This window comes from Rhinopithecus bieti, unplaced genomic scaffold (genome assembly GCF_001698545.2).
Source record: "Rhinopithecus bieti isolate Rb0 unplaced genomic scaffold, ASM169854v2 scaffold_4781, whole genome shotgun sequence".
NCBI classification, from domain to species: Eukaryota; Metazoa; Chordata; class Mammalia; order Primates; family Cercopithecidae; genus Rhinopithecus; species Rhinopithecus bieti.
The window spans coordinates 5,703,575-5,726,941 of NW_016805181.1; the positions used below are offsets into that span (position 1 = coordinate 5,703,575).

General features: G+C 42.0%; 1 protein-coding gene across 9 annotated transcripts in view; it reads left to right on the plus strand.

Moving 5' to 3' along the window:
* The window catches only part of KCNMA1 (potassium calcium-activated channel subfamily M alpha 1), a 767,391-nt gene that overhangs the window by 438,192 nt on the left and 305,832 nt on the right, over window positions 1–23,367 (plus strand). For all 9 annotated transcript variants that reach the window (XM_017871448.1, XM_017871449.1, XM_017871438.1 and 6 more), the window contains exons 4-5: window positions 13,762–13,855; window positions 15,170–15,281. In XM_017871448.1, coding sequence (XP_017726937.1) covers window positions 13,762–13,855; window positions 15,170–15,281 — 206 coding nt within the window. The remainder of the gene's footprint in view (window positions 1–13,761; window positions 13,856–15,169; window positions 15,282–23,367) is intronic.

Below are 23,367 nucleotides of genomic sequence, written 5' to 3' on the forward strand. Positions count from 1 at the left end.
TATATATATATATATATATATATCTCACATATATATGCTTTTTGCTGATGAATTGATTTTGATAAGAAATACCTTTGAGACTCTTACCTGTAACTAGGGTTCTGCTAAATGGTCAATATGTATGGGGTGAGTTCACTGTTCACCTGCCATTCGTGCTGAGATGAAGAAAAGATGGCTCCACTTGAGAGCGTGGTTAACTTCAGGGTTAAAAATGGCTTTCAGGGGTATAGATGCATAGAGTCCCTACCCTTGCACCACCTGAGCTTTCATGACTGTGAGTTCCTTCAACACTATGTTACGCCTTGAGAGTCATCATGAGCTCTGTAACCAAAGTATTAAGGATGTTGGCACTTAACTGTCTCTTATTTATCTGACCAGCTTCAGCTCTGCTTCTATAATGAACTGTAACTACAGGAAACCATGGTGTGTATCTTTATGTAACTGATGCCTTGTTTCTCCTGAATTTTCATAACATCTTAACAATTATGGTTGACGTTAAAAACTCTCATGAGGTTATTTGTTGAAGTGAAATACATTATAAAAATACATACATATGAAAGGATGGCCAGGGAAGCCATTTCACTGAGTAACGACCAGTTCTGTCCTCACCTTCCCTCTGTCTCGCCCCTCCTCGTCCCCAAAGCTGCCTCTTCTCGCGTGTAATGCCAGCGCTCTGTACAGTGTTCTGTTTAGAGTGGTTTGAACATTTTTCTGCCTGTGTCTCTCATTGCTGAAGTAACTCACCTCTCTCATATCGACTCTTACCCAGGAGCCGCACTGCAGACTCTTTGATGTAGGTCCTTTCTGCATGGCAGCTAAGGCCAAGCTGTGGTTTTTCATTGCATGATGCAACCTCCCCCTTTCGGTTGTCGCCTCCAGGTTAACCAGATTCCTTTCCTGCACTGCCCGTGCATGTTGACGTGCTTTCCCTGATGGCCCTGAATGTGGTGAGCACTGGACGCATGCATGAGTTAAAGCAGCGAGCATTCTAATACACTGAACCACTGGGCCTGAGGCTTCTCCTGGATCATCCCTGTGGGCCCTCAGTTTGCTGTGATATCACAAAGGCCACACTGTCCCTTGACAATTCAAGACTAGGACATTGGAAAAGAGAGAAATAAATCTCCCGTTTTTAGGTTTATGCTGAGCAAAGACTAATGACAAAGAATTAGAAGCTAGGGCCAGTTTCCCAAGTAACAACCTACCTGATCATCAGTCCTACATGTTCCTAACTCCACACGGGTGTGCACCAAGTGACCAGGATGATGATACCCTTTCATGTCTTTCTGAATAATGTTACCTGATTTGATTTTGCTTAGATCTAACAAATATCTAAATAAATAGATATACTTTTAAAAAGCACCTCTTGGGCTAAATGCCTCAGGAAATGCAATTATTGATATTTCTCATAGTGTATCGTGTTTAGGAAAACCATTAATTCAACTTTAAAAGAAGTAAAATGGTACTACTAGAAAGAAATATCGTGTTTATTAAAGCATGTTGGCACTGCATTCAACATCATTGATTTGTAAATTGTGATCATTTTCTCTTCTTGAAATATATATTTTTTGCCTTAGGGCTGTCTAATGACTTACTTTAAAAGTGCTTTCTTTTCCTTATTTTTTTTTAAACTTGTGTACTTCTTTGTTGTATTCTCAGAATGGACTTTTATAAAACACAACTGTCAGGATCTGTTTTCTCACGTTATTTTTTTTTTTGTTTTGTCATTTCAAATAGATACTGTACATTTTAGACCTGCCTTGGTTGTAAACTGAGAAAAATGAAAGGCGAGGCATCCCAAGCTGTGATAAACCTAGGGTAGGAATAACAGTTCCTAGAGAATTCTGGATGATACTAGCTTGTCAGCATCCCTTAGCCCAAGACTAGGCACTAAGCAGTCTGAATGAAACAAAGCTGAATGCTTCTTATCTTATTTTTATGTTTTCTTCATGAAATCTGATCTTCTACTATCTGGGTCCTAGTATATTGAAGCTCTTCCCACACTCCTTTTTTCCTCCTATTCTATTAAACATACCCTATCTATATATTCTATTAAAATGGACTTTGCTTAGAATTTCATAGCGTGTTCTTTTGGTAACCAGTTAAAAGATCCTTTGAATGGGAGCATTTCCCTTTTTGAAAGGAGCTTAAATGGAATTACAGTACAGACCTGTGCAGGCAGCCGATCCTGCCCAGCACGTTGACATATTCTTATTTTATGAGCACTTTCATCTGGGGACTTGGCAACGGAAACATCTGATTCTCTTTTGTGAGATTCTTCAGTACAGAGACCCATTACTCTTTCCCAGAAAAAACACAGTGATTCCTCATAAAATGAAAGGATTTCTGAAGCCCAACAGAAAGTGGGGATACAGAGATCCATTCACAGAGACAGAAGAGAAAATCGTAAGAAATCAGCTTCCTGGGGCCATCCTCGGCCTCTCACAGAGATGTTTTTACCATGATAGGGAAAACGTCTCTAGAGAAGTTCAAAGATAGGACAATAAAATTAAAAGAAGGACCTGCAGGAGGAAGCGAGGAGAAAGACACTTCACCCCACTGGGCATGTGATTCATCATATTTCTTTCCAAATTTATATTCAAAAGTCTAGTCTATATTCAATGTCATTGATATGATGGAAATAGCTATTTATTATTTCTTTTCTTTTTTTGAGACAGAGTCTCACCCCGTTGCCCAGGCTGGAGTGCAGTGGTGTGATCTTGGCTCACTGCAACCTCTTCAAAATCTTCAAATGATTCTCCTGCCCCAGCCTCCTGGGTAGCGGGGACTACAGGTGTTCACCACCACTCCCAGCTAATTTTTGTATTTTCAGTATAGATGGGGTTTCACCATGTTGGCCAGGTGGCTCTCAAACTCCTGACATCAGGTGATCTGCCTACCTTGGCCTCCCAAAGTTCTGGGATTACAGGCGTGAGTCACCACACTCGGCCAGCTATTTATTATTTCTGAAACATGGGCAGGGGAAACCAAATTTTGATACATAAATGATTTTCAATGTTAATTAGAAGCAAAAGGGAAAGAAAGAAAAAAAAGGAAAAGAAATGTTCCAGGAGATGAGACATTACTTTCATGAAGTTGTCAAGAAGGAAATGAAAAGTGTGCATACTTGAAGATATGATTGTGTAATCATAGGGGCTAATAAGTCATTGCCATTTTCCCTGTTAATGATGATAGTTTGTTTTAAAGGTAACTCATCGTGTCTGATTTTCCATGGTGATGTTGGTTTCTACTGCCCAGGTTGCTTATGACATTCCTAAGGAGTGACTCCAGCCTTGTACTCAGCAGACCCATGACTTCTAATCAGCAGCATCTCAGACACTCCGTTTTGGCCGTGAGGCTGCTGGGCTCTCAACAAAACTCCTAAATAGGAAAACTTACAAAACTTCCAGGCCTTAGCTGTCAGCCAAAGACGGAGCTAAGACACAGCTATTTTATTTCCTTGTGCAATAAAGGTATAATTGTTTTCTATGCCAGATGTCAGAAAGACTTGTACCAGGTCTCTCTCTGCGTCTTCTTAAAAAAAAAAAAAAATTCCTGAACAGCAACAACAACAACAACAAAACTTCAAGATGTTAGAAACTAAGCTATTATAATTATCCGTCAGCATCACATATAAATTCATGTGTAACTTTAAATAAGCTGGTGTCCTTGTGGTGACTAAATAGTTTATGTGACATTGTTGTCTGTTTGTCAAAGTGAAGCAGCAGATAAATGGAGCAATTATATTTTACATAATTATTTTTTTCCCAGATGTTCTCAGGCTTCCTACTTTCAGTATCAGCAGGTTGTCAGCATCGGTACTCTTTGTTAGTGTGGACCTTGAGTGCCCTACTGAGGTACTTGTGTGCCATTCTGCTTGAGTGCAGATGTGGCTGAGAGGTACAAGAGTTGGAACTGTAATAAACCTCTTAGGCTACTGGCTGAAACACTAAGGTTCAGAACAAGAGAGAGATACATCTTAGGCATCTCATTATCCCCAACTGCCAGTCTGGAACCCAGAACAGGCTGGTTCTAGCTGTGGATTCAATAGTTTTAGCTTCTTTACTCCAAATCCTTGCAGGGAGACCCACAGCAAGGTGCCATTGCTAGGGTCATGCCATCCAGGTATGACAGGGCTATGTCAAAGCCAGGGAGGATGGCAAGAAAAGGGAGTATAAGGCATAAGCTAAGTAGGGGACTGGTGAGATGACCAGGGGAGGCCCAGAGAGTCCAAGGCAAACATCTGGAGAAGGTTCAGACAGAATTTTGAAGTCTGCATCTAGTAACAGCCTAAAGAAGTCCTACAGTGATTTGAAAATCTGTTAATGCTATGGGAGTACCAACCTACCTGCCCAACCGTGCCCTGATTGGCCAGCCTTTGACAAATAGAGAGCTCTTATTTTCTCTTAGGAGCCTCTGCCATCCCCTATATGAATATGAGGGCTTCTTATTTGGGAAGCCTTGATATGAAGTGCTTTGAAACTGTACCCTGAGTTACTTTCTCTAGGATGCCCTCTCTTTCAGAAATGTGAGCTCCAGGTCCTTGCTCCCCAATGGCTAGGGGTTGTTGGCTATCCCTGGTTATAGATGATTGTTTATCAGCCTCCCAGCACATAGGTGGCAATATTTAATATCCCAAAAAAAGGCATAGGAAGCAGAAAGTGGTGGTCACATGAATAGTCTATTCTTGCTTCCCTAGGACTAAATTCCCATAGATGTGACAGGAGTATGGATCCAGGGGTCAGAGGTTCCGTTCCCCACGCCAGGCTTTGTGTCCAGATTCTCAGCTCTCCATTCAGACCTAGGACTTCTCTTCTTCTTCCTTTCCCCCATTTCTAATCACCTCATCTAGGCTGTCCTGTTTTGTGTGTGGTCCCAGGGTGGGATTGGGGTTGGGCGGACAGCATATATTTGTGCAGGGAGGCTGTGGATGTTTGTGTGTATACATGTTGTGTGGGTGCCCACCCACATGAACCACTCCATACCTATACATGGCTCATTGACCCTGTCCTCGAAGAACTTTCACTCTGTCTTCTGGTATATGTGCATGAATGCATATGCATTTAGTGCTATTTGGATAATCTACTCCATCCTATTCCTCTTCTAGATAGATAAGAGTTTCCTAAAAACGAAAGGTTGGGGGGATGGCTAGAATCAGTGGAGGAAGCGGAATGAGTGAGTAGAACTGGTCGGTCATGATTCCTCAGACAGTTTAGTGAAAACTAAAATCAAGCAATACTTGTTTGGAAAGACTCTGTTTTATATAGTAGCTTAACTCCGATTTATTACATAAAAGTTGGTAACAAATATGAACACTAATTCTACTGTGGTAACAACTGTGATTGAAATAATTGTAGTCTGCAGATAAGCTGGAGAAAGCAAGCATTAGTGGATAGGTTGTCTTGGACATCATTCCAAGAGTGTAACAGTGAAAAAGTACTTGCTCTTACAGAAGAAAACTTAGAAGAGATACTTATAAGACATATGACTGGTTCAGATCTCTGCCTCTTATGTAGATCCGTGCTAAGCCAACCAGGCAAGGAAAGCTCTCATCTCTAAAAAAAAAAAAAAAAAAAAAAAAAAAACCGGAAAAAAGGAGAATACACAAACTCCTGTGGCCACTCGTTAAAGTGACTCATGGTTTTCTCTGTCAAGAAATATTGGTTAATTATTTAGCATTGATGAGACTGTGTGGCTGCCTTCATGGAAATATAATTTTCACTTTTTCTTCTTTAATACTCTATAGAATTATACTAGGCATTTGTGAAATCTCACAATAGCTCAGTGGACAGCCTGTTGGGCATTTGGATTACAATGCAACACCAGATAAAGAGGCAGTAAAGCAGATACAAATGAAAAAATAAATGAAAAAAATAGAAACAATTGATCCTATCAGGTTTTGTTCAGTTGAATGATTGCCTTTCAGCGGGCATTTTCTACAAACAGTTCCTATTATCACTATTATTATTACCTTAGTTTTAGATATTATTATCACTTTTGAGTGCTGAGTCATCTGATTCATTCTTAGAACAACCTTGGGAATTCATAACCTTATCCCCAGTTTACAGAAGAGAAAACAAAGGCTTGAAGAGGTCAAATTATTTGCTTAAGATCCTATGGCTAGTAAGTGATAGAGCTGGAACTCTTCCATTGAATTCTAAAACTACCTAGCTGCCAAACACTTTTGAGGTCAACTTGTAATGCCCATATTTTGCTTTTGCTATACCTATCTAGCTCCATCGTGGATAAAAAAGTATGGAATGAAGATGGGAAAGGAGACTCTTAGTTAAGATATAATATTGAAATCTTATTAGATAAAATTTAAAAGAGCTTCATAACAAACAAGAGGTTCTCACCACCTGAGTTTCATGAAAACAAATGATCTGTGTGTGTTTTATTGAAAAATTTATAAGGAATTGACATATTCCATTCTCTCCATTAGCAATCTATGTCATTTTATTTGTCTCCTAGAAGAATGTTTTATTCTTAGGAATAATTATTTGGGTAGCCATCCTGAGCCTTACAACTGCTCTGAAGTCAACTGCTATCATTGTTTCAGGATTCTCCATATTACTCAAAGCTCAAAAATACAGAGCATATACGGATTCTAAAGAGTTGTGAGGGTTTTTATACTACTTTCCGGTATGCTCCAATTCATTTCAACATGGAATACATATATTTGTGGCTATTGGATCACATCTCTTCAACTGAGCAGAGCTATAATTAGGAACCTGCTGCCATCAAAAGGATTAATAATTCTGTTGATACAAACCTATAACTGATGACTTCCCAATAAAGCCAGTTAAATAACCAGCTGGCATGGGATCATAATTGATCAATACTGCAGAGTAACAAAGACTGTTTTCTATTTACATTAGAGCCATTTCAAGGTCTAAGAAAAATGTTTTAAGATAAAAAAGAGGGAGCCCATTTTGGTGTTATTATCATTACTATTGATTAATGATTGCCCACAAACTGATGCATGAAAGATAACCACATCTTAGAAGATAACCACTCCATGATGTTCTGGGATAAACTGGAGATGCTTTATTCTGTTTGGTAAAACTAAAAACTACACAAGTTATTGAACACATGCCCCATCCAGTATAAACCTGAGAAGAATCGATATTAGAAAGATAAACTCTTAGGTACACAGCTCTGATAAGATAATTAAAATGGCAGCACGAAGGAAAACAAAAGAATACAAAGCTTTCAGCTTGGATCCAGTCAGGTTCAGGGCAGTGCTGGGGTGTTGTCCAGTTCAGGAGAAAATGTTCTATATAAATATTATTGCTTTTTCGATGATGAATTAGTATCATGTCATTCACACTAAATCCATTATTGTTATTAGCTCACAAAATATTTTTCTGTGATCTTAAATTTTATGAATAATAATATCAGTTTCTAATTTGAAGTGCATTGCAAAGACTTGCCTCCCTTTTAAAATTAGTCTGTCTCACAATATTCTGGCTGGCTAAATGCTTTTATTCCAGTTCTGTAGGCAGGAAAACTGAGGCACTTAGTTTATCCATTATGTCCAGGCATAGCCAGGAAAACTTCAAATCACTTAGACCTATTCCCTCTTGGTTATAGATAGGTTCCATAAAAATCCAGCTCTATATGATGTCTTTTTAAAATTTATTTTGATTAGATTGAATGGGATGCAAAGCTTATTAATCATCTAGTTCATAATTAAGAGTCTTCAGAGTATCTAAGTATTATCAGCTTTCATTATCTTCATCCTTGTTCTCCTAGAATAGGAGAGGATGAGGGAAGATTGGGCTACTTGAAGGGTCATTCATCTTTAATCAGATGGATAACTAGGAGTTACTCCTCTATAAGCAGAAGAACTTCCCCTCAGCCGATGGGATCAGTCTTCATGATGCTACCGCCCCACACAGGGTCCCAGAGAGGACTTCTGGGGATTATTAGTGTCCCATATGACAGTCTCTACTGAGGAGGGTTAGGGTTAGGTACAGGTTGAATACATCTGCTTCCTATGCATTTTCCTAGACCACCCAACAGACACATGGATTTTTTTCTAGGGCAGTTTGTCCTCCTCTATGAAGGATTTATGAATCAGTCAACCACTCCCATCATTTTTACATGAGCTCCAGGTGAGGCGCTGTAGATAGCAGACACTATGTCTTATGCTTCCTCTTCCTCTCCAAGAAGGCTGCACTCCATCTGGAGAGGAAGTGGTATAGCACAAGGCTAGTGCATCTCTGTCCTAACTCTACCACATAACTGCAGGGTCTTGGTTGGATATCTAAGCCTCTGCTTCTCTGTCTGTAAAATGGGGATTATAGCACAATATCTACTTCATTCTGCCAATTTGTGAGGACCAAATGCAATAGCATATGTAAATGTTATACAATTGTCAGGTATTATTACATTGAATTGAAGAATAATTGAATATGAACATAATGAGACAGTTTTGAATTTTTTGCTCCCAGTAGCATGGGAATTCAGAGATGGGAGAGGTCAATGAGGGCACAAGTAGTTTGCTGAATCAAGTCTTGAGGTTGGCCTCAAAGACTGCCCAAGGTTTGAACACAAAGAGTAAAGAGCAGTTGAAGAGGCCACAGAGAAGGCATAGATTTAAAATTAGGGAATACATGGGTCACATTCATGAAATAATGAAGGCAAAAGTTTGGACTGAAACATAGTAGAAAATAAAGTAGGAGATGTAGGATGAGTCTAGGTTTTAGAAGTTCTTCCTAGCTAGGCTTAGAGTTAATGTATGAAACAAGAGGGGACCATGATGGTGGATGAATGACATCTTTTAATTAAATTAATTTGGCAGCATTGCAGAGGTGAGACTTGGAGAAGAGTCTAGAATCATTAGGCGTATTGCGTTGACTCATGTCTGTGGTGCTGTGGGCCTGAACTCTGCCTGTTCATAATCCAGGTGGGAATTGAGAGGGCCCCATTCAGTTTATAAAGGGACTAGCTGCAAGAGTGAGGAGAATTTGAATGTTGGAAATTATTTCACAAAATGCTATCTTGTTCTTCAGCCAGTCTCTTCCCTATTAAATCATCTTGGGTGTGTGTTACTGTTGTTGTTATTCTTAAGCTACTTACCATTTCTTTATCCCCTATAAATGATGGTCTCCGTAACCCCTCCCCATCTGTACTTCATCATTTTTCCTTTTAATCTTAATCAAAAATGTGCTCAGCAGGTACTCTCTGATTGTTAATTGGAATGTCCACTGGTGAAGCTTGCACAGTGGCACTGCAATTGCTTCCCTGTATCTTTTAATTTTTTCACCCCTCGTTTGCCTCTGAAACAGAAAATGTCTGTTCAACCCCTTGATCTCAGCAATTAACTAAGTGGTATGCAGCTGGTTATCTGGAGGCAGGCTCAAACACTGAATCATCTCTGTTCAGGTCTGAATGGGAAGTTTCTTGAGCAGCGACACCTATAATTAGTGTGCAGTTGCAAGAAAGGTTTTTGGGAGTGGCAGGTCTCAAAGTGGTGTTCCCAGAGGAGCAGCATCCCCATGATCTGGGAAATTGTGAGAAATGCAACATCTACGGCCCCCACCCCCAAATCTACTAAATCAGAGACTGGGGATGGAGCCCAGCAAGATTTTAACAAGCCCTCCAACTGCATGCCAAAGTTTGAGAACGACTACCCTGGAGAAGTATCTTCACAGGGTTCGGCAGCCAGACTCAGGAAGGTGGGAAAACAGACTGCAGCAAACCCAGGGAAGTTTAGAGGCTGCGAAGAGGGGGCGATCCTTCCCTCTTGGAGATGAGGAAGGTGCCCAGAGGAAGCACTGCTAGCAGTGAGATTTTGTGCTTAGAGCTCCTGCCCTCTGAAAGAAAACCTGGGTAGCTCTCACTTGCCTGGTGCTCTGAAAAGACAAGTTCTTAAGTCAGTCTTCGGGAAGGTCTGTTGGATCTTCCTGCTCAAGAGTCTTTTTGAAAATTTGATTACTAAGTAGATGAGGAAAGAGAAACATTTCCCACTTTGAGTGAGTCTTATTTTCCCCTGTAGAGGCATCTAAATGCTGAGGATATACTTACTTGATGGCCAAGAGGAAACAGGAATTTGTATTTCAACCTCTACCCTACAACTGAACCTTCATTCCATAAGAGTCATCTCTTTAGGGAGGCTCTTTTGAAGGTGCCCAGTCATGGAGTCCTGGTCAAAATGCTAAATTTGCCTACGGTTTTAGTATCACGCTTGTTTCATGGATTATGGGAGCCTAGAAATGAATAGTCCGTCACTTACCAAGTATCTTGTATCCTCTAATTGTAAAGAGGGTGTAAGTTAAGTTAGTTAACCCGTAGCAATTTAGGGTAAGTCAGTTTTTTACTACCAGAGGCAGAACAGTGTTATTTCAGTTTGTAAAACTCCGCCTTTTTTTTTTTTTTTTTTCCTGTTGGCAACATATACCGTGTAAATCCTTCTGAGGTGGATATGCCTCATCAGACTGGAAATCTAAGTCTGTGTGTGATCCAGAGTCACTTTCCTTTGTAGTTTTTTTTTTTTTTTCTTTAAAGCACAATTTCTTTGCTAGCTTTTGAAGTTTCTGTGTATCTAGACAAGGAAACTCCTCCTACTTTACACAAGAAGGGAGAGGTGTTTGTATTTCATTCTCCATCCTGTAATGTGCATTAATCATTAAGATAAAGTCTCTTTGGGAGGAAAGTAAATCCTGGTTGATATGGCCAACTCTTTTGTTGTTGAATTACGTATTCTCTTTTTAAAGGATCAATGAACGTCTCCATGGGTTGTTTCCATCTGAGGAATGAAATAATGGGTCTTTGGAAGCTCCACTCCGTGGTCTGATTGTGCGAGTGTATGAACTATAGGCACTCAGAGGACTTATCTCAGAGGGGATCTGATAAACAGTTCTGTTGCCACTTGAAAAAAATCAGGCAGGACATTTCTGCTGGGGCTGTAGTGGCAAGCAGGAAATAGCTAAAAGGGATAGAAAGTACATTGCCCAATCACTCATCCTACCTGGGTCTTTTGTCCCAGAATTTCCTGCTTCTCTGCCTGCCCCCTGCCCCCTCATATCACTGGGGTTTGTTCATATTACCTTCCAGCTTCAGCCAGAGGAAAAGCCACCTGCGCCAGCGGCATCATTTACTTCCTCTAGTATTTCAGCTCCAAGTCTAGTACTCAAGGAATGATAATGAAACATGATGAAATCAGTTCTACATTTTTTGAAAGGATTAGAGAAAAGGTCTTGTATGGCTTCAACATGTTTCCTGTAAACCAGGGGTGTTGTTAAGGTGCGTTTTTCAACACCATGTCCTCTAGCTTCAAGCCCTTTCATTGTGGCCATTGAACATAAGCATTATGAGAAGAGATGACAGAAAGGACCAGGAAGGTAAGAAACAGTGGAGAAGTTGCTGCAGCCAATTCCTTATGCTCTTCTCAATACCTGTTTCCATTTATGTTGAATCCAAATGTTCTCCGTGGCATTCAGCTCACATCTCTCCCCCAGCTATTCCATTTTCTACCACAGCCTAGCAAATACTTTTCCAATTAGCTGTATTTCTAGGTTACCACCAAATTAACCACAGAGGCCATGGAATTAATAGGAGCTAGGGAATTCACGACGGCCCCAAATATGCCACCAGTAACTCCACCAGTAACAACTGTGAGGGTAACAGTCAGGTTTTGGCTTTGGTGAAACAATAGTCAGTTTTCCATGATATTGGGAACCAATACTTTTTTTCTCTCCCCTTGACTGCATATACATCAATCTTGATGACTATGAGTTTATAATGCATAGCTATGTGAGTCCCCGCTGGCACAAGTGAGCACCTGAGTACAGTAGTTACCTACAGATCTCCCCATCCTTGTTTGCTTATTCTCTTACACACACACACACACACACACACACACACACACACACACACACCATTTACTCTTTAGTAACATATCCTGCTGGTGGCTTCCATAGCATAGAGATGCATCGTCTCTTCAACCCTGGAATCTATAGGATTTCTGGTCAACCCAGTTCATGCACATTTTTCACTGCAACTAGGGTGACTGGGAACTCTGACACCCATGGACCTTTGGGTCTTGTTTTTGAAACAAAAACAAGCACCCCCATGGCCTGAGAATTGCAAAAGTGTCACCGATTCACTGTAGCCTGGATTTTCCTTTTTTCATCAAAATTAGTACCTGTGTAGGAGAGCAGGCCTAGAGCCATGGCAGGCTGTGATGTTTGGCTTCCTTGCTTGTGTCTCCTTTCAGCATTGGACTAACCAAATTCCATGCTGTCTTTCTACCCACTTCCCTACCTTAGTGAAAACCTGGTAATTGTCGTTTTTTTTTTTTTTTAAGAACTGTTTTTCAGTGTTGTTTTTTGTTCAGTCTGCCTAGTTTGTGACTGCAAATATAGGTTACTCTTAATGCTTGTCTGGAGATTTTTCCACGTGATTTGGGAGATGATGTAGGGCATGTTTGACTTGTAGCAGAGATGAAGAATGGATAAATCCAGTGCATGGAACATGGTCAGAGATTCCCACAGACTAACTCACCCTGCCTCTAAGTGGGCCCTGAGTTCCTCTACTGCACAGATTCCTGCCTGTTGAACAGCCAAGCCGTGTCCTTACAGAAGTGTAACTATACTAACTGGTATTGCACATAGTGATTTCCAAACTGGCACTACTAGGAAATCCTTCATCTTCCATTTCCCAAGCTGGCCCTCTCCTGGAGGGAGGAGGTTTATGTCGCTTCCCTTTAGGGAAAGTGTTTTGCTTCTCTTGGTATTCTGTCTCCTTTCCCTCACCTCACTTCACCTTCAGGTTCCTGGTCTGGGTGTTACTATTTACCTACTAATCACAGAATACTATATGAATTTCCATTCACAGCTTTGAGTGTTTATGAGGCTTTCCTGCTTCCCACCCAGCCCAAACCTTGGGACTTTCCACACACTGATCCTCTGATCAGTTTGACACAGGAAAGCACACAGGTCTTGTACCAGTTTGTATAGTAGTACCCTTTTGAACTGGCGACTCTTGAAGTAGAGTGTGCTGGGGGTTCGCATTGGCTGCTCGACACACACACCAAGTCAATTAGCATGCATGCCAAAAAAAAAAAAAAAAATTAACCCTTAGAGTACTGCTTCAACATTTTGGTTTAATGGTCTGAATTTGGCCAGTTGGACAATACTTCTTTCCCCAGATGCAAGTACTGCACAGAAAGTCCGTGCTTAGTCTAGCCAGAACCTCACCCAGGATCCTCTCCTCTCTAGCTTTCTTGAGATGCTCCTGGGTCCTATATTTATTAATCAACTAATGGTTTTTAAAAGGTCCAAAACACAACCACTGTGTTTAATTGAAAACGGGCCCCACTGCCAATGTGTTGGAGGGCATGAAGAACTGTGTTTTAGCTTTGGTATGTGTCCTCTCAAAGAAAGAAAGAAGTTCTTTAAGGGTTAATATGAAATTAAGGAATTTAGAGGCCTCTCCTGCTTGTCCTTCCTCCAAGGTATCTGCATGTTCCTCTTTAGATTCTTCGTTCAACTGCTGAATGATGATAAAAAATGATAGATATATAATAATTTCAAAAGCAACAAATAAATGAACAGTAGTTCCCGAATGGTTGAATGGAAAGATCCCTTGGCAATGCTTGCTTGATGATCCCAGGAGGCAGAAAGACCAAATGTTTTCTTTTATGAATATTCATTTCATCGTCTATCCTAAGCACTGCCACTTCTCAGCATCATGGGAGACTGGATGATACTACCTGTCATTTACCTCTTGCTTTTTCTTCTTCCTGTCTAATAGCCCAATAGAATCCTGCCAGAATTTCTACAAAGATTTCACATTACAGATCGACATGGCTTTCAACGTGTTCTTCCTTCTCTACTTTGGCTTGCGGGTAAGTTTGTGCAACATTACTCAATATCACAATGGGGTGTTTCAGTCTGGGACCCAGGGATCATCCCCATCAGCGTCTGCTCTCGTGGTCAAGATAAAACCCAGTGTTTCCAGGAGAGACAGCACACCTGCATTCTGCTTTTCAGTCTGGGAGAGAGCCCGCTCCTTAGCTAAGCATTTTCTGGAATTCACATCAGTTTTGTTTCAAGGGGGAGAAATAGGGATTGAAGAAAATTGATGATGTATCCACAGGTGGATTGTTTATCTCTCTTCACACAATGCCATGTTCCCTTAAAAATTAAATAGAAATAGGCTGGATGTGGGCACTCACGCCTGTAATCCCGGCACTTTGGGAGACTGAGGCAGGTGGATCATCTGAGGTCAGGAGTTCGAGACCAGCCCAGCCAACGTGGTGAAATCCCATCTCTACTAAAAATACAAAAGTTAGCCAGGCATGGTGGCGGGCATCTGTAATCCCAGCTACTCGGGAGGCTGAGATAGGAGAATTGCTTGAACCTGGGAGGCAGAGGTTGCACTAAGCCAGAGATCATGCCACTGCACTCCAGCCTGAGCGACAGAGTAAGACTCCATCTCAAAACATAAAACAAAACAAAAGTAAATAGAAATAAACCACTTCAGCTCTTAAAATTATGTTTAGCAGTGTTCACTTAGCTGAGCCCTGAGAGAGAAGTTGTGAGTATGAATGAAAGGAGGGTGAAGAGAGTAGATGGACAGAATTGTGTGTGTGTGTATGTGTGTGTGTGAATGTATACATATGTGCTTTATTTATAGTTATATTTACATGAATGAGTCTAATAAAAGTAAAATCACCCAATCTTCCCTATGAAGCTGTTGAAAACCACAGAAAAATACACTGCCTGATCTTTCTGTAAGACTAGCATATCATATAGTTCGTCTATTTAGGGCTCTATATGGGGCACTAGAAAACATGTGTGTCCAACCATAAAACATGTGCTTTGTGTAGATGTGAAAAGGACATAACCTCTTCCTCCAGACCTTAAAAATTAAATAGAAATAGGCCAGGTGTGGTGGCTCATGCCTGTAATCCCAGCACTTTGGGAGGCTGAGCAGGGTGGATCCCTTGTGGTCGGGAGCTTGAGACCAGCCTGGCCAACATGGTGAAATCCTATCTTTACTAAAAATACAAAAAATAGCCAGGTGTAATGGCCCTATGGAAATTCAAAACTTACCCCTATGAAAACTCAAAACTTACCCTTTGACAAAAGAGTGTACATTGGATGCCGGCACCATGCTTCTCATGTTTTTTCTCTTTCTTTTTTCTTCTTTCCTCCAGTTTATTGCAGCCAACGATAAGCTGTGGTTCTGGCTGGAAGTGAACTCTGTAGTGGATTTCTTCACGGTGCCTCCTGTGTTTGTGTCTGTGTACTTAAACAGAAGTTGGCTTGGTAAGTCAACCTCTCTTTCCTTCTCCTTCCTGGTTCCTGAGTCCTGGCTGAAGGACAGAATTTGCAGTGGACCAGGGGCCTGTCTCCCTACAAAGAACATTGTATGTATTAATGTGAACAATGCTCTTGGAGTTTTAGAAGTTGATGGTGGCAGCTCTCTTTGGAGCACTAGCCCCGAAGGGTTTGCACAGTTTGTGCTTCAGGTAATGCAGTTTTATAATTGTCAAAGCCTAGTGGTCATCACTGTCACAGCCAGGGCCTTTATGTTCATGGTTCTGTCACTTTTCATGCAGGAACTTAGAGTCAGGACCGGATTAAGAAGAAGCCCATGGTGGTAAAGCCAACTTTCCAAATGGCTGGCTCAGGCACCCCAGAGGCCTGCCTGCCAAAGTTAGCTTCGGTCTGCTTCCAAAAAGTGGGTTCTGCATGGTCTATTTATAGGTACAAGGTTCTTTGGAGGGCAGAGAGAGATGAAGTTTCTTGAGTCATCTCTCACCTTACAGGAGACTGAGGTCCCTTTCTGGGTTAACGGGAGAGTGCTGCTGGGCTGTACTGTACAGGGCACTTCCTGGACCAGGACTAGAACACTTTAGTGGGGAAAGTAACTTGACCAGAGAATAGTCCTGGAAGTCCAGGGCTCAGAGAGACAGCTTCAGGTTTCTCATTGCTGCGTTGATTTCATTTTTTCCCTGAATTCAGAGTATTCCTGCTGTCCTGGGGTCTACTAGGGAAGAAGGGAGGCTGACACAGAACCTGGAGGACTCTCTGTGGGTTCCTTCTGTCCTTATTTTTTAGGCATTTTGGCTTAAGTTAATTATTTAAAAAGCAATACGCATGCATTGTAATCAGTGAAAACAAAGATGTGTGAAGAACACATTCATCATCTTTCTCCCTTGCATCCATCACTGCCTCCTCCTTTAAACACCCAGGGTTCCCAGGCCTTCACATGTGCACACATAATAGTGTTTTAGAGATGGTGGTGTTTGTATGAGAAATTGTATCAAACAATTACATTGCACCACAATTTGGCTTCCTCACTAATCGTGATGGACATCCCTTCAGCTCTGTGATAACTCATTTTATAACAGTTGTATAAGACTCCATAATTTGTTTGTATCACAGTATATTCAGCCATAACCCTAATGGTAGACCACCTGAATGTTTTTCTTTTCCTTTTGTTGCTGCTAGAAACGATGGTTTAATAAACACCGTTATTCATATATTTGTATAATTCTATTTCTATCAATAGTTCCAGGTTCCTGGAAGAGGAATTGCTGGTTGAAAGAATATGTGTATTTTCTTTTGTGCAGACATTGATGGATAACTTAAAAAAATATTGTGTCAAGATAAGCTTCCACTAGCAATCCATTTTGATGCCATTGTTAGCACTGTTAATTTATTATATACCTAGTGTCAAGTATTTTTTAAAAATAAGCATCTTCTTAATATAGTATGTGTGGTACTCTCTGTATTATATGCACATACACATGTGTGCATGCATACACGTATGTATGTGTCCATATCCTAAAAAGATTTCTTTTGCTACTAGTTTTCTTATTAGAATTATATTCTCTTGCTCTAAGGAAAAGTTATCATTTTGGACCTGAGATATGCTTGGTTAGACTAGATTTTCTGCTTATCGTATCCCCCTTCCTCCTTATTTTCTTCTTATCCTGATGAGGCTAGTAGAGTCACACACAAATCTGAAAAGTGTCCTCAGTGTAACTTACGTGTCCCTGGGTGTCAGCGGTCCCAGCTGCTGTAGCTTCACTGTTAACTGGCTTTGTGACCTGGCAGCTCACTTTTCTTAGCCCATTGTTTTTCATCTGTGAGATAAAGATTTGGCTAGATGATCTTGAAGAATCTTTTAGCTCAGAAAGTCTTTAAGGCTCTTGAGTCATTAATGGGAAATTTAGGATCTAGGTCATTGGGGTGGACAGGGAAGCTAGTAGAATTCTATCAGCAGCATCCCTGAGTCAAAATTATGGATGAGCTGTTAAAAGGGAGTCCTTTTAAAACATCTTGTTGCTAAGAGTTCAAACACACACCCATGCACACACAGGAAAATCGACGGGGAAGGGGACAGGCGGGATCTGCCTTTGTCACCTGGCTGTGCTTAATTACCCTGTGCATTCGAACAACCACTTTGCTTTTCTGCATCCTCAGTTTTCCCATCTGAAGAATGGGGGTTAAATGAAATTACCTTCTAGTCCTCATACTTCCTGAATCTGCACTTTCTGCCAGTGTCCATTCTCTCTTGGTCCCCTGTGGGCCTGGGTGATGGAAGGGCTCCCTGGTGACTGTGGTGGAGACATCCTCCTCTGCAGTGAGCAGAACATGCCCCCAGTAAAGGTGTGGAGCTGAGCCTCCTTGTGGTGAGTGACACGTTCTCTGAAGCATTTTAGCGCTAGGAGTTCTGGTATGCTTTGAAATCCATAGCCTTCTTGTAGATGATTTAATTCTGATTTTTGGAGATGTGTTCTGATCTCATAAAAAATCTATTGGCACAAACACAGAATGGGGGCAAAAAATAATTGAATAGGAAATAAAAGAGGTTGGAATGAATTGTAATGAGATACATCTTTGCATCAACTGTGGTCGCTTTCCAAAAGAAATGTGCTCTAAATGTGCTCGCTTCCATTTGTATATTAATATTTATTGAGCATCTACTATATGTCAGGTACCATCCCAGATGATTGAGAAACAACAGTGTAGAAATAGAGTCCTATCCCCCTACGCTCCTATACTGCAGTGTGGGGAAAGCAGGAAACACTGAACCTAATAAGGAAGTAAATGACACGGTATGATTAGGAAGCATAAGTGCTGTTGAAATTGAACCCATAGAACAATAACCTTTTGGTCTATGAAATAATAATAACAAAAATAAAAAATAATGTCTCTCCTCTTGTAGGAGAAAGCACCTGTAATGAAATGCTTTGGCCTCTTTGGTAACGAAATCTCCTTGGGTGAGATCTAAAACTTATCTCCCTGTTACGGAAGAGGATTCAGGATAATAATATTTCAGGGAGGTTCTCATCTGACTTAATACATGGGTTATTACACTGTGAAACAATTATTGTACTGATGAGCTGCCAGAGAGAAAATGAACATTCCCATGAGATATGACTTATAAAGGAGAAGAAATAATCCCATTAAATAGGGGCATTTCAGGCTTGGCTGCCCCTCTCCTGGAAAGTGGAAGGGTGCTGCCTTTTCTGACTGAGGTTTGGGATAAGAAGCAGGAAACCGAAGTCTATGTCAATTCTCCTACACAAACTTTCCCAGCCCTGCTGAGGGTAGGACTGTGCAGTAGCTGGCTCTGTGGGAGATAAAAACCAGAATGAATGCAGGCCCCTGCCCGTACCTTTCCCAGAACGCTGCCCGCACCATGTTTAGTTTTCAATTGTTGGCATATGATTGTGTGTTGTGTAGTACAGAATATATTCATTGCACAGATCATCCTAGTGCATGTAACGGTGTACTCATAGAGACACTAATATGTAGTCAGCTTCTACTGTGTGATGGGCACTCTGGAAAGCCCCTCACATACATGGACTCAATCCTCAGAGCAAACCTATGAGGCAGGACTTGTCATTTCCCCATTTACAGATGAAGAAACTGAGGCTCAGAGAGATATCTTGTCCAAGGTCACATCTCCTGGGAGTGGTGGGAGGGGTGCATTCCCCAAGATGTGGTCTGACTTTATGTCCACACTCTTCCTCTGCTCTTCTTTCTGTGACCTTACCCTTGAATGATTTGCAGTTAGGAGTCCTGGGTTGGGAATGACAGGGCTGGTTTTGCTGCGTTGTGTTGGCATCCCTCCATTGGTGCTTACTCATAAAGGGCTTCACGCCAGGCAGGAAGAGAGGGAAGAGATCTTATTTAAGACTCCGTGTTCTCCTGGCTCCTCTTTCCCCCTCCTCCTTGCCCACCTCCAGTTTCTAGAAATGCCAGGAGGACCAGAAGAACGCAGAGCTAGCCTGGTATCTCTCGAGTCCTAGTGCCCCTCAGCAGCTTGGAGATCCGACCTGCTCCATCTGGGACAGAGAGATTGGAGCTTAAGCACATCCCCAGATATTAGCGCAGAGTAGATTAAAGCTCAGCTCTGAGCTCCACCAACTCAGTCCACATTTTGGCTCACCCATTTGCTGATGGGACACTTAGCATGAGCATTTTATCTTCCTTAGGCTCAGTTGTCTCACCTGTACAATGGGGTTAATTATAGCACCCACCTCATAGGGATTCACTGAGGTAATGTGAGTAGAACAACACGCACTTCATACGAGCTTAATGAACAGAAGCCAGGATTACCTCGGCCTCACTTTCTAATCTACCTATCATATTTTAAAGCACCGCAAGAGAAAACAAACCAGAACAGAATAAAAAATAAGGCAGCGGATGTGAGGACACTCATGTCGACAAGCAGCAAGACGCTGCTTATTTTAATTCCTGTCCCCACCCACCAACTTATTCATTTTGTTTCCCTTACAAATCCCAACCTCACTAAAATAAATGCACCTTGAAATGAGAGCTGTATCTTATTTTGAGATTTGAATAACATGCTTCAAGGAGAACTCATTTGTCCGTCTGTCTCATTCTCTTTTGGGAATGTATCCCCAAGGTAGGTTGATGGGCTGTACTGCCTCTGTTTGTGTGTATGTTTTGTTCTTTTTGTTTTTGTTTTATGGAGTTTTGCTCTTGTTGCCCAGGCTGGAGTGCAGTGGTGCGATATTGGCTCACTGCAACCTTCGCCTCCCGGATTCAAGCAATTCTCCTGCCTCAGCCTCCCCGATAGCTCAGATTACAGGCACTCGCCACCACGCCGAGCTAATTTTTGTATTTTTAGTAGAGACGATGTTGCCATGTTGGCCAGGCTGGTCTCAAACTCCTGACCTCAGATGATCTACCCGCCTCAGCCTCCCAAAGTGCTGGGATTACAGGTGTGAGCCACTGCATCTTGCCTGTGTGTATGTTTTTGTTGAGAGTGATCTTGTGGGATTTAAAGAAGGGAGTAGGGGAAAAGTAATGATGCACTCACCAGCCAGTTTTCTAGCCCATTTTTTTTACCTACTATGTGCTCAGCACTGGGATGAGAAGAACACATACCGGAACACCCTGTATCCTAGCGGTACTGTGATTCCCAACACCATCCCCTGTTCTTTGATGAAATTGGGGTATGATAAGGGACCATGGTCATTGGAACCATGATTGGAAAACCATAAACTTGATCCTATTGTCTGTATCAGAACTGGCCTTAGACCTTAAACCTTAAAACCTTCAGTAAACTCTGCTAGAAAATAGAAAACTCTGCTAGAAAATAGAAAACTCTGCTAGGAAATAGAAAAATGAGTTAATGCCCAATCACAGGGCAATTGCAATGATGTAGGGTATCTGCTTATAAATATATGCCCAAGCAGTCCTTTTTTGTGTGTCAGAAGGCAATAAAAACAGGATTATATAAAAAAGCACAGGTGCTTAAAAACAACAACAGCAAAAGGACAAAACATTGTTCCTGTTTGAGACTAAGGTTGCAATCTCATTTTGGAACCAAAATAAACACACATGCAGTGACAGCAGGTAACACTACCCACTATATAATTAAGCCCGTAATTGTGAGGTACAGGCTGTAAAGGCTGTGGGAGTTCAGAGGAGCAAGAGCTCACGTGGGTGGGAGAATGAGGATATGCTTCTGTGAGAGGCTGGGGCTCAGTGGAGGCTGCAATAATGGGCTAAGACAGGGAGAATGAAGCCTAGTATGTGTGGAGCATGGTATGTACCTACAGAAGCGAATACCAGCCTAGAGAAGAAAGTGGCCTTGCTACTTGGGAGGCTGAGGCAAGAGGACCCCTGAGCTCAGGTGTTTGAGAGCAACCTGGGCAACATAGTATGACCTGTGAAAGAAAGAAAAGAAAAGAAAGAAAGAAGGAAGGAAGGAAGGAAGGAAGGAAGGAAGGAAGGAAGGAAGGAAAGAAAGAAAGAAAGAAAGAAAGAAAGAAAGAAAGAAAGAAAGAAAGAAAGAAAGAAAGAAAGGAGAGAGAAAGAGAGAAAGCGGAAGGAAGGAAGGAAGGAAGGAAAAGAAAAGGAAGGAAAGAAAAGAGGAAAGAAGGAAGGAAGAAAGGAAAGAAGGAAGGAAGAGAGAGAGAGAGAGAAAGAGGAAGGAAGGAAGGAAAAGAAAAGGAAGGAAAAAAGGAAGGAAGGAAGAAAGGAAAGAAGGAAAGAAGGAAGAAAGAGTGAAAGAAGGAAGGAAGGAGGTAAGGAAAGGAAAGGAAGAAGGAAGGAAGGAAAGAAGGAAAGAAGGAAGAAAGGAAGGAAGGAAGAGAGAGAGAAAGAGAGAAAGAGGAAGGAAGGAAGGAAAAGAAAAGGAAGGAAGAAAGGAAAGAAGGAAGGAAGGAAGAAAGAGAGCGAAAGAAGGAAGGAAGGAAGGAGGTAAGGAAAGGAAAGGAAAGGAAGAAGGAGGGAAGGAAAAAAGGAAGGAAGGAAGGAAAGAAGGAAGGAAGGAAGGAACGAAGGAAGGAAGGAAAGAAGGAAGGAAGGAAGAGAGAGGACTTGCTGAGTGCCAAACATCAGTCTCACAACCCTGCAAAAATGGTATAGTAGTTTTCCATTTCCAAGCAGTTCTGTGGGTGAGACGTCCAACATGGGTCTCTCCAGAGGCTCTAGGGAAGATTCCATGTCCTTGCCTTTTCCAGCTTCTAGAGGCCGCCTACACTCTTTGGCTCATGGCCCCTTTCTCCACCTTCACAGCCAGCAACTGAGGGTTCATTTCCACCTTGCATCACTCTGATCTTGCTTCCTGCCATCTCTTCTTTGCCTCCCTCTTCTACTTTTAAGGACTCTTGTGATTACATTGGGCCCACCTGGATACTCCAGGATACTCTTCCCATCTCCAGGTCAGTCCATCAGCAACCTTAATTTGCCTGCTGCCTTCATTTCCTTCTGGCATGTAAATGACCATATTCACAGGTTCCAAGATTAACATGGACATATTTGGGGGTCATCGTTCTGCCTACCAAAAGGGGCATATTATTATTCCTTTTATTATTTCCAAAGAGGAATCTGAGACTCTGAGGGGTTGAGTGACTTGCCAAAGTCAGAGCCCAGAAGAGGGAGTGCTGGGATCTGGGACCCTGTTCAGATATGCCAAAAGCTCTGCATAGCCTTTTGGAGTCCTTTGCATCAGGGGTCATTCACGGCCCTTCGGGGCCCTGCTTCATGGTATTTTCCAGCCTGTTAGGGAGGAGACCCTTGGGGAGAGCCTTATTGAAGCCCAAAACCTTCCCACACGTGCCCTCACTTCCGTGGAGTGACATGTTTTTTTTCTTTTCATGGGAACAGGTGAGTTACTAGACAGACTTGCCTGTTACCTGTTGTTTTTATGTAACTTACCCTGAGGTTTGGGTGCCTCTTCCTTTGCAGCTGCAGCGACTGAGGGGAACCTATTAGGTCTGCATAACCTCCATCTAGAAGCCCTCTTTTTTAGGAATCATGCTTTATTGCTTTCTGGAGTTTACAGAGAAACCCAAATGAGACCAAAGAGTTGTGGTAGTAGGCCACCATTTTCCTAAAGGAAGCGGTGGATGGGGTCAGCACACCACTCTTCTTTTTAATGGTCACCCCACCCAGGGCTCAGTTGAAGTCTCAAGCATCTCTCTGTTGTTCCTCTGCTTCAATGGAGCATCTGGCCCCAAAGCCACGTGCTTGGCTGAAGAACCCCACCTTCAGGCAGGGTCAGGATGATTCTGTGAATCCCTGGACCTTCTGTTGACTGGCCTCTGCATTTGGTAAGAATAATCAAGAATGAAAGCTGTGGCCTGGTTTCAGTTTCCTGACATCAGTAATTTTCAGTGTTTGGGATTTAAACAAACACAATTAGTATGGTTTGGCCAGAGAGCAGTAGCAGACCCTGGTCAGCATCCCCATATGCACAGCCCTGCCTCCTGCCTCCCCTTTCTCTGTACTTCCTGCCCCAGCTCCACTAGGCTGCTAGTTGCATCCTCTTGCTGTCTCTGCCCTGTGCCTGGTCATGAGGAAGTTCCTGCCTACACTCTGCAGGTTGTAATCCTTCTCCCCATTAAGGCACAGCTCT